Consider the following 12,609-nt stretch of genomic DNA (forward strand, 5'->3'; position numbering starts at 1 on the left):
CATATACTCCAGTAATCAGTTTCGACTCTCATTGTAGACTTTTAGCTCATCTCGCAGAAAGGATGTTAAAGCTGAAGAAATACTTTTTAAAGGAAGTTATAACTAATCATTTGAATTCTGTTTAATCATTTATTCGTTTCTTTATCCATATCAAGGGGCAGCTGAGCCTATCTGCGCAATCACTGGGAATCTCCAAGTCAATAAAGTCACCGTTCGCATTTCTCCTTCTACTGTTAATGACTCTTCAAGGTCGCCCCCAATTTAGACAAGTTGGTCTCCATCTATCAAGCACTTAGAAACAGGCACCACTTTTCTTGAGTAAATTGATCTGATAGCAATTACCCTCCTGCGCTTGGAAAGTTTAAGATGAGATCTTTGGAGGACACAGTCTAACCACAACTACAGACAATAAGATTAAGGGCCAAAATAGAAAACAGAAGCAAAATTGGATGCACGTATATCTACCCACACACACATATATCTATATGTATATTAATGCAAGTATTTGAGAGTAAACTACTAGGTTCCCCTGCCCCTGTTCTTATAGCCACACTGTGTAGTTAATATCAGATTGCGAGCCACAAACAATTAACTCCTTACGGCCCTCTTATATATCCATTAAAAACCTCCCTCTGGGATAAACAGACATTTTTACACATGGCCGGTTTCGAATGAGGCTGCTTTCTTCAGGCCAACGCAAGCCATTTTCACAAATTAAGATATGCTTGTGTGTCAAAGGTATATGGTTATTTTGTGCATAGGGGGGTTGTGTTTGTTGGCTTTATAACTCATCCACTTCGTCTTCGTTTAGCCTTGGGAGCAATTAAAGGATTAGTTCAATAAAAGGTTTTTTTCCTCATTTAGCTCTATATTGTCCCAACCCCATATTATTTCCTTTTTTTAAATCTGTGAAACACAAAAGGAGATGTTATGCAGAATGTCCGAGCTGCTGTTTTCCATAAAAGTTCAGGTGATTTATATTGTCAAGCTCAAAAAAGCCCTTTCATAGGGACGTTATTCACTGATAGTCAATTTTTGAATGTCTAATGTGCAGCAACTGAACGGGAATTTTCAGTCAAATAATCACTCTTATGTCAAAAATCTGGGGTTCATTTTCAAGTATGACAAAAAGATAAATTTCTGTAGTTAGGGCCAGCTTTTTTCAACTAAAGCGTCTTCGTAACTTAAAGCACCTTCTGACTTTTAAGGATTTGGAGACTGTAATACACGCTTTTATTTCCACAAGACTTGATTACTGTAATGCCCTGTATGCTGGAATTAGTCAGTCATCACTTTCGCGATTACAGATTGTCCAAAATGCTGCAGCACGGTTCCTGACTGGGACAAAAAAGAGGGAACATATCTCACCTATCCAGGCCTCTCTCCATTGGCTTCTTGTGAAACAAAGAATTGATTTCAAGGTTTTAACTTGCGTATTTAAAGCTCTTCACGGACTGGCCCCTATTTATATATCAGAACTTTTAAGTTCTTATTCACCTCAGAGATCACTTAGATCGTCATCTCAGTTATTATTAAATATCCCGAAATCGCGTTTGAAAACAAAAGGAGATAGTTCTTTTTCAGTCTATGCTCCAAAACTTTGTAATACACTACCTTTACCGATTAGAGCTTCTCCTACATTAAATGTTTTTAAAGCATCAATTAAAACCTACCTTTTTTATCAAGCTTATTTAAAAAACGTGTTTAAATGCTGTATGCATTTTTGAAATGCTATGGGGTTGCAGTTTTTGTGATGTCGCCAGGTTTGATTTCTTCTACTTACTAGAAATGTTCTGTTTTATTTTTTAGTTTGGTTATCAACATTCGTGTTGTTAAAAGGTGCTATAGAAATAAACTTTGACCTTGACATTGACCTTGAGCAACATACAGTAGCAGATAGCAGTACTTGTTCACAATGAAATGTAATCAGTGTTGTTTTAGTGTCATTGAGATACTATTGTAGTTTTCAAACTCGCAACATCACATGCGAGAACCAATCATATATAAAACCTGGCACGACCAATAGTAATGATGCAATTTTTAATTGAACACAAGCACAGATTCGAGATTTCATTCGAGATTCATTTGGACTGCTCTGCAATGTAAATCACTATTTACTTTTGTTGTTTGGGGGGAAAAAGCAACTCTAACATTCTTCCTATTTTTTTCACAGAAGAAGGGAAGAAGTAATATGTGATCGGAAAATGGTTGACAAAAAGTTCATTTTTGTATGCACTGTTCCTTTAAATCTACAGAGGAGGCAGTGAGTAACATTTAGCAAAGCCGGAGACGTTATTATGACTGAAGAGTACGTACTGTAAGTCTAATGCAGGTAAATCCTTGTATTGTAATGCAAAATATGATCCACGCTGTTTGAAATCAAAGACCTGTCTATTTAATGACTATCATAAGGTCATGTCTGTGTTCGCTGTTATTGTACTCTTGGTTCAGCTTGAATTTCATGCATGAATTGGCATTTTGATAGTCTGAGCCGAACCTTGAAGGCCCAAACGTTTGCGAGCAATTCATCTTCTCCCCTTCTTATCCGTCCCTATTTATTTCTTTATTTTTTTGTACCCCTCGGGTTGTTTGATCTTGAGACTCATTCCCATGTGGTTTGAGGGCCAGTCAGCATTAGGTGTTATCGTGGCCGTGCGGCTTCAGGATCTGGACGTGCCTGTCATGCTCGGTATCGCTGCTGCTGCTGCTGGGATTTTTGCCTCGGGATGGATTGGCCGGCTCCAAATGTCACTAACCTTGATTAATGTCACCCCTAAAAGTGCTTTCATAAAAAATTTTTTTGCAGAAGCTTATTCTTGATGATTTGAAAGAAACAATACTGGTGCAACCTGTGGAAAAATCTTCGCCTTTTGATATCTAAAAGAGAGTGTGCATCAATGCAAAGCTTCCTCCCTGAGTCCACCCAGAAGCTACACTTTTTTCTTCTTCAAGTATTTCAAAAATCGCCTTCATAGTAAAATTGATTTTTAATGAAAAAATGTAGGCAGATCTTGAGCTGAGCATGAGCTGATGTGCCTCAGTGGAATATTTCTTGCCTTAGATATGAGGTGCAATGAATTAAGTTTATGCTGAAGGTTTTCAAATAAATTAAATGATGTGCTTGCATGCATATTTACACTATCATTCAAAGTTTGGGGTCAGTAAAGTTTATTTATATATTATTATAACAGTTTTATTAAGCAAGGATCCATTAAATTGATCAAAAGTGACAGTAAAGACATGTTACAAAATGTTACAAAAGATTTATGTTTTAAATAAATGCTTTTATGTAGCACAACATTGATAATCATAACAAATGTTTCTTGCCTATTAAAATGGTTTCTGAAGGATCTTGTGACACTGAAGACTGGAGTAATGATGCTGAAAATTCAGCTTTGCATCACAGGAATAATTTACATTTCAAAATAGAAAACAATATCTATATTTCACAATTTTAGTGTTTTAACTGTATTTTTGATCACATAAACGCAGCCTTGATGAGCATGAGAGTTTTCTTATGAACAAATTTTTGACCGATATTGTTTATCAGTAACACTATTTACTTGAATTTTATTTTTTGATTTTATAAAATCTGTCTGATAGGGACATATATAACACTTTCTGTAATGAATGTTAAGGGTATTAACAGCTTAGCAGAGTGCAATTTTTTAGGAAGTGAATGAAATAAAAGACATGTATAATTATAATTTGTGTTTATAGACATATAGTCATTTATTTTAGTGAGCCATCTCTAAGGAGAAAAAGAATGAGAAAACACTTGAAAAAGTGAGTGGCCACTGTTGTACTCTATATTGACATTAGTCATTAACATATGACCGCCCACTTACGCCTATTCAGTATTTAGTTATCCAATCATAACAGAAGTAATTTAGATAAGTCTTAAGGTACAGTAGCAGAAACAGTTGGTTTAATTAGTCAAATAGGAAATAGGCAAGAAACTTTGACTAACATGATAATGGAATCATTGGACCTAAAATAATGGTGCGTTTAAGTCCTCCTGGGATGTAATTATGAGTAGGGAAGTTGTGTTTTTGACGTCAAGTCACTTTTGTTGGAGCTAAATGGCATTTAATCTCACGTAGCCAACTTTCATTGGCCAAGGACCTCCCAGAGGCCGTCTGACTGACATGTAAAGCAACCAATCACAGTTCGTTTTGTTCCACGTCATGTTTAGGGGCGTGAAAATGTAACGAAAATGTCCCTACATTAACAGACCGGTGTGTAAAACTCAACTCTTGAATGTATTTCAAAGAGTCTAACTTTACATACTTCACATACTTTTAAAAATCCAGCGTTTTGTGAATCCTGATAAGCGCTCAGTGTCACAGTCGTAAACACAGCGTCTTGCTTTTTCCATGAGGGGGTTTGACTTCACGGCATCTTTGTTTCCAGGCAGACTGTTTAAAAACGCGTCACACTTCTCCCGGAAATCCTGTACAATTCAACCAATCTGATGATGACTTTGAAACTCCTGACAGTGGCGGCTGCTGGTCTCTCAAAGAGGGGAAGCTCATTTTTGGCCTACATCATAGAATTGTCCATTTATTTAAACGTAAATTCTGCCCTGCGTTACTTTTCAAGAAAATGCTCTGTGACCCTGTCGTACCAACTAGGCGTCTTTTCCAGTGACTATTTATATTTTCATATTTAGCTAATGTTTCTGTGAACTCCCTGTAATTCCCCTTGTTGGATGATTCACTACTCTCATCATGTCCCCTTAAATGACAGCACCTGCCGGCCAAGCAAGGATGTCACATCAATAAGGCGGTTTAGGAAGGCCCTGTTTTTTTTTACTGTTTCATTATGTTTAGCCACTTGAATGCCAGCACCTTTATTGATTGCATGCTCAACCCTGATCCTGCCCATGCAACTTAATCTTGCTCATGCACTCACATTTTCATGGCTCTTTTCATGTCTTTTATATGCCCTATCAAAGTTAGACAGATCTTCAAACCCCACCTTTGACCAAACAACACATCCGTGAGATGGTTTCATTAAGAGGCATGGCCAGCAGTACATTTTATCTGTCACAGCACTTCCAGTCAGCCAGCTAATTTTGTCATACCAGGAGAGCTGAAAGGACCTGTTATTTTTCCCTATTTTTTGCACTAAATCAATCTTAGGTGTTGATCTGCCCTTCTGTTTAATTTTAAGCTTTTCCTCGTAAGGAAGACTTTCAAATGACTTCGCCAAAATCAGGTCGACAATATTAGCACTGTCTGACATCGTGTGCAGTTTCACCCACACTAGCCTTGCCTACTATATGAATGAATTAATGAATGAATGACGATCAAAAAAATTATTAAACTCGCTAAAACTCAACCAAGGGATGTGGTGTGTAACTGTGAAATATGTAATTGAAAATTGGCAATTTCGCACGCAAATATCAAGAAATAGGTTGCAGCAGTTTGTCTTTTGACTACACTTGAGAAATCCGCGATGGGACTGAGCGCGAATAGCTTCAGCGACTTCTTATAGTACAAAATAGCTGTCAGTCAAAAGGAGATGCAGTCTTTCGACAGATCCTCCAATCATCACGCAGACGCCCGGACTCCAGACCAGCCCACTTCTCTATTCACCCCAGAGACGCTGAGAGTCCGTGGGCGGGACATAATCGCAGCATTTATCCAATGACCATCTAGTTTCGAAGCACTGAAAAAAACTGTTCTAAGCAGCCCCATTGAAGTCAATGGACGCTCAGCTTCAATGGGGAAATGCCATAGGGAAATGCACTGTGATGCTACGAGACTGTATGAGAAGGAAATCGAGTCAGCCGACCTGCTATACGTTGCTGATTCTGAACGAATACAGGGGAAGCTAAGCTTCCCTTGCAGTCTTAAAGAAATCGCCTCTGCTCCTGAAGTGTTTCCAATTGTATGTGCCATGTGGTAGGCTGACACTAGATGACGGTGTACCTCTTAATTAAGTACCAAAAAATACAGCAAGGTCTTTAATCTCTACTTCTAGAAAATGAAGAATAATATGTATCAGGTGTGTTTTATGAAGCCACTGTAAACTTTATCGTTACATCGTTATATTACAATGCTATCATATTTTATGCAAGTATTGTGGTATTCCACCACGTTTCTCACTGACACGCCACCAACTCATAAACTTAGGCCTTAAAGGGTTGATTCACCTAAAAAATAAAATTCAGACAGTTGACGGCACCCATTGACTTCCATAGTAGGAAAAAATACTATGGAAGCCAATGGATGCCATCAACTGTCTGTTTACCAACATTCTTCAAAATATCTTCTTTTGTGTTAAACATAAGATAGAAACTCATACAGGTTTGGAACCATTTTTAGGTGAACTAACCCTAAAAAAAGAAAATCCTGAGCTTCCCACTAGTATTTATGACTTCGTGGGGGTATTCATGTGCATTCAAATCATATATCCGATCTTTCCAACATGAACAATGCACTTTTGTTAGGCCGTTTAGGCATTTAGCCATTATGCCATGTTTAAACAACAAATCAGAAATGTTTGCTTTGTATATTAGAGGCTGAATGGGAACATCTGTTGTGTTTTCATGACTCTCACGGGTAACAATCATTACATTAACAGTACAGGCCTTCATACACCTTTAAAATGGTGCGCCGCTGTACTATATGTGTGGCTGGTCCAAATCTAGAGCAGGACAGCACGCAGCAGGCGAATGACACACTAACGTGTCCGGAGCCTGAGCTATCAGTAACCCCTTCAGTGGAGAGCATGTGTGTTTGCAGGAGCTGTGATGGAGTGCCCCATTTCCAGCTATGATTTCACTGACAGAATCATACATCACTCAGACAATCCTCCCTGCTCATTAGCAGCTGTTGTTCAGCTCCCATAAGAGTTCTGAGGGTGTTTGTGAGTATGAAGAGTGTTTCCGTGTGTAGTATACTCAGAATGACTCTTATAATAACAGTTTGTCCAAATGAAACAACTGGCTTTTTTTTCTCACATTAATGTCCCTGATTTTTGTATTCCAGAAAGCCATGAGGTTGAGGACTGTGTATGATGATCGGATTTTCGGAGTTTAACAATTGAGGTCATAAGGTCAAATATTTGAGCCATTAACACTACTTTTGGAAATTTCAGAAACATTATCAGACAAAATCTTTTGGATAACAACATTGAATATTTAGCTAAAAGGTTTTTTTAAAACATCCATTATTTTTATTTAAAAACACTTAAGAAAATAAGTAAACAGTTATTTGAATGTTTTATGTAATTTTGGCCAAAAATGTAAATTCATGTGTGGTATTATTATATTATATTATATTATATTATATTATATTATATTATATTATATTATATTATATTATATTATATTATATTATATTATATTATATTATATTATTTTTTTATAAAATATATATATATATATATATATATATATATATATATATATATATATATATTGTTATTATTAAAAATAATCAAGATAATAAATTATTGTATTATTTATTTTTTAATAATAAAATAACGTTTTATTACTTATTGTTTTATCCAGAAATTTAAATTTATGGCTAAATTTTCAATGCACTCCAACTATAAACATGTTTTCTATACTATTCCATTCTATTCTATTTTTATTATATTATATTTGTATTAAATATATTTTGTACTTATTTTAAAATATATTTTTTAAAAGATAAATCACTCCAACAATTAACAAGTTTTATATTATATTATATTATATTATATTATATTATATTATATTATATTATATTATATTATATTATATTATATTATATTATATTATATTATACATCTCTATCAATCTTATGATAATTTCTTGTTGAGCTTTTATTTCTGAAATGTGGAATTACTCCAACATGGCTTGCAACAGTTACCATGTAAAGACGCCCATTCATGATAAATTAGTTGAGTGTTTGAGGTTACACTATGGTAAATAAAAACATTTCATTTGTGCCGATGCTTGAATCACCTTGTTGAATTACAACACCTTGCACAGTCTGGTCATGAAAAACACCTCGGTGGATATTCTTTTCACCCATATTTATTTAACTATCTACACTCAGAGTAAAAATCAAGGTCAGCAAATAATGGCTGTAGATTTTCATTAAAATTCATTGTAATGCAAATGTGGCTGCAATGAGAGCTGCGCTCTGACAGGTGCTGACAAACCAAACCGTGTGCAAAAAAAACAAGAACACCGCAACCCTAATGTAGTGTGTGTAAACACCCCTGGATAAAGAGCACTGGAGTCTCTATCTCCTCACCCCTCTTGCTTTTTTATTTATTCATTTTTTTACTCTTATCAGCTTTAAAAAGAGACTTACTAAGTAGAAAGAGTCTTAAAAGTGAGATGTGTGCCCAAACAGAAAAGGTCACCAAAGTTCATCATGATTAACTGATATCTGTCGGTGTGTATGTTGAATGCACGCTTCTGATTGTGTTGCCAGGGGTAGTCTGTCAAAAACTTCAAAGCATAGACGTCACCGTACTCGATGAGCGTATGTTTATCGTGACCTGCTTTTCAACTCAGAAGCTTTTCAAAAAAACATCAAGGGAGGGAAGGATTAATCGGATCAAACCAAAAGAGAAAACAGACAAGGATAAATACTGCAAGAAGGAATACTTTTTGGACTCCCTGGGGTTTCTGTCAGTGGAGATAAAGATCTTGCTATCACTCTATGTTAATTCTCAATTCTTTTTTCCCCCCTAAAGCTCAGATTCCTCACCCATGTACTTGTTGTCCTTACTTGAACATTATTTTTGCAAACTCTGAACCGCTACACTTGAGAGTGACAGTTTCACACTTCTTGTTCACAACTTGTTCGAATAATATTCAAAGTCAACAAAAATGGCATTAGCAACCCTTTTTACTCATGTGTTTCTGAGTAAAACAGGATATTCAATGATAAAGCATGTAAGATTTTATTTTATCCACAGGGAATGTGTTGTTGGAAAATGTACTAATGAATAGTGCACAAATAAGACAATGAACATGTATTAAGAAACTAAATAGTTAATTTTGACTCGTGACTTTTAAACTGTTTTATGTACATCTAAGCGGCAAAGAAGCACTTTGTGGATTATGTTTTGTATTTTCTGTTAGCATGTGAGGTGGGTTTCTACAAGCCAGTGGCGGGAGATCAGCAATGTGGGAAATGTCCTCTCCACAGCCACTCCGAGACACGAGCGGCTCTATCCTGCCCGTGTGATGCCAACTTCTATCGTTCCTCTACGGATCCACCGGCTTCTCCCTGTACAAGTAAGTCTTCATGTTTACATATCGTCAAACCAAGAAATTTGAATTCATTTTTTAGATACAATGGCCAAGAAAAGTATTTGCAAACACATTAAAATGATCAAATTATGTGTAATTTCGTCAAATACTGCAGGATCTTTTCTCTTCACTAACTTCATAAATTTTGAAGTGTGTGTCTTGAAGCTGGGGTTTTAGTGATTTTTAGTGGATGTATGATGTCTGTTCCCCTCATTTCCTTTTATTTTATACATATTTGCATTGTATAATTTTTTTTAATATATAAATAATTTGATCAGCTTGATTAGCAAGCTTGATGAAATAAAATATAAATAAAATAAGTCAAAATAAAAAATTATATCATTAATTTATTTTATTTTATTTTAAATCTAAAACTAAATATTTCTGTCATGTTTTGCTTGAAAAGTGTGTTTGTGCTGTCTTTCTTTAAAAACAAATGATCTAATTTAATTATTAGTATGTTTTTAAGTTATGCCCTAAGTCTCCAAATACTTTTTAAGAACAAAAATGTAACTTGTTCTAAACTTTTAATGAGTGTAAAAATCGTAAGACAAGATTACTTGTTGAACCAGGGTCGTGTGGTTACTGAAGTGCAAATTCAATCATTCTCTTTTGATCGGCTAGCCTGATAACCACCAATTCCCTGAACCTCACTAATTAACCTATAATTAAGAAGTGTCTAACTTCCCCCTCCCCGCAGGACCTCCGTCTGCTCCAGTAAACATCATCTCATCTGTGAACGGCACCTCGGTCAACCTGGAGTGGGGTTCACCCCTGGACGCGGGGGGCCGCAGTGATGTCATCTATGATGTCCTTTGCCAGAGGTGTGACAAAGAAGGGACGCAGTGTGAGGACTGTCGTGTGGGTGCGGGTGGAAGTAATGGGGTGGGGAACGTCAATGGGGGTGTTGCAGACACCAATGGAGCTGTTGGTGGGACGGTTGGGGGAGGAGGGCTCTTAAATGGGGTCGTGGTGGCCCGGACAGGAGCGGCCACGGTGCGCTTTATCCCACAGCAGACGGGACTCACAGAACCATGGGTGACGGTGCTGAATCTCGCCGCTCATGCTAACTACACCTTCCGTATTGTCGCGCTAAATGGAGTCACACACCTGAGCAACGAACTGCCACAGTCTGTGATGGTCAATATCACCACAAACCAGGCAGGTAGGAGACACTGTTGGGTCATTAATGTTTGTAATTATTGCATTAATTATTCAGGTAACACTTTACAATAAGGTTCATTAGTTAATGTATAAACTAACATGAACTAACAATGAGGAATACATTTGTTACAGAATGTATTAATCTTTGTTAATGTTAGTTAATACAAATATTGTTTGCTCATGTTAGTTCACAGTGCATTAACTAATGTTAACAAATACAACCTTTGATTTTAATAACGTATTAGTAAATGTTAAAATGAATATTAACTAAGATTAATAAATGCTGAAGAAGTATTGTTCATTCTTAGTTCATGGTAACTAAGGTAGTTAACTTATGAACCTTATTGTAAAGTGTTACTATTATTCTTAAAATCCAGGTCTTACTAGCCTAAGGGGTTATAGCTAGTTGACCAATCCATGATGTGTTTTGAAACATGGTCAACCTTAGCAAAAGTGGCCCCACCAACTGATCAACCACCTAAACTAGTTTCAACCAGCTAATTACCATAACTGACTAGTTGTAAAACAGTTTAGACAATATCATCTATCAGTCCTAACCCTAACCATGTTGATCACAGCCAAGCCAGATAGTAATTTAACTAAGCAACAATCTCAATTAGCTTGAACTAGCTAATAACCATGAATGACCGGGTTGAATAGACTTAGTCAAGGTGATCTACCAGCCCTAACCATGTTGATCTTGACCAAACCAGCTAATTTAACTGATCAAGCACCTACATTTGTTTAAGCCAACTAATGTCCATACAGTAAATGACCAGTTTTGAAAAGGCTTGGTCAAGGGGGTCTGTCAGCCCAAATTAAGTTGACCTCTGCTCCATCAGATAGCTAGTCTAGTTTGAACCAGCTAATGACTCTAAATGTTACATTTTTAACTGCTTAGTCAAGGTGGTCTTCCAGCCCTAACCAGGGTGAACTTTGTCCCACCAGTTAGTAGTCTAGCTGTTCAAACAACTACAATAGTTTGAAATAGCTATAGTGACTGTAAATGGCCTCCTTCAAACAGTTTAGACCATGGGTTCAAAACTTAGCTAGTTGGTTAGCTAGACTAGCTTGCTGATGGAACAGGGATCAACCTGGTTACGGCTAGTAGACCACACTGTATAAACCAGGGGTGCAAAACTCGTTTCCTGGAAGAACACAGCCCAGAAGAGTTTAATTCCAGCTCTGCTCCAAAACTCAAACCTGTAGTTTTCATATAACCCTGAAGGACTTGATTAACTGAATCAGGTGCACCCCTGGTTTAGACAATGTGGTCTATTAGCCGTAACCAGGTTGATCCATGTTTCATCAGCTAGCTAGTCTAGCTGATCAATCTCCTTAGCAGTTTTGAATAGCTTAGTTATGGTGGTCTTCCAGCCCAATAAGCTAGTTGACTTGCTGATCAATCGCTTAAACCAGCTTAGACATAAATGAACAGCTAGAAACCATCTAAAGCTGGTACTATCTGGATTTTCCAGCAGTGCGTATACTTAAAATTTTATTGGTTGTTATATCTATAAAATGATTTTTGTAGAATTAATATGCAGTCTTACTATAGGGACCATCATGTCCTTGTTTTCACAGCTCCGTCTCAAGTGATGGCCGTCCGGCAAGAAAATGCCAGTCAGAACAGTGTGATTCTGTTCTGGCACGAACCAGCTCAGCCCAATGGAGTTATATTAGAATATGACATCAAATATTATGAAAAGGTAATTTCTTCATCAGAGTGAATACACCAAAGTCCTAAAGGAGTGATATTTATTCATTAACTGAGCAGATCTTGTCAACTATATAAATGGCTTGATGGCGGGTCACATTTTATAGACTAGCCTGGAGTCAAATATCTCAATTTAACCACTCGGTTTATTGGCAGCTCAGGCTAATTGAAAGGAAATTACCAACCAATAGCGCTCTCAGACTGATTCTGCGGGATTAGTTAAAGTGACATTGAAGGCAAACACAGCAAGCGCTGCCAAACACTGGAGGGAAGTTAATTGTCGCATGAGCCGGGAGCTTTGCTGCCTAATGGCGCAAAAGAGAAATCAGCTGTGACAGAGAATTAGTATACAGTGCCTAGTCAACAATGCCACTATGTAAATATGATTTACGTGCAATCCCTGTTTGCCAATCCGCTGCCCGTGTGTTGACTCCTGGGGAGTGGGTCTTAACAAAAGACCATG

The 12,609-nt window shown here is 36.9% G+C and overlaps 1 protein-coding gene across 3 annotated transcripts in view; it reads left to right on the forward strand.

Moving 5' to 3' along the window:
* epha8 (eph receptor A8) overlaps nt 1-12,609 on the forward strand; it is a 101,147-nt gene that overhangs the window by 67,348 nt on the left and 21,190 nt on the right. For all 3 annotated transcript variants that reach the window (XM_077204043.1, XM_077204044.1, XM_077204045.1), the window contains 3 exons: nt 9,095-9,250; nt 9,966-10,430; nt 12,014-12,138. In XM_077204043.1, coding sequence (XP_077060158.1) covers nt 9,095-9,250; nt 9,966-10,430; nt 12,014-12,138 — 746 coding nt within the window. The remainder of the gene's footprint in view (nt 1-9,094; nt 9,251-9,965; nt 10,431-12,013; nt 12,139-12,609) is intronic.

This window comes from Siphateles boraxobius, unplaced genomic scaffold, assembly GCF_051911475.1.
Source record: "Siphateles boraxobius isolate OS27281-9 unplaced genomic scaffold, OSU_SipBor_1 5, whole genome shotgun sequence".
In the NCBI taxonomy this organism is placed as follows: Eukaryota; Metazoa; Chordata; class Actinopteri; order Cypriniformes; family Leuciscidae; genus Siphateles; species Siphateles boraxobius.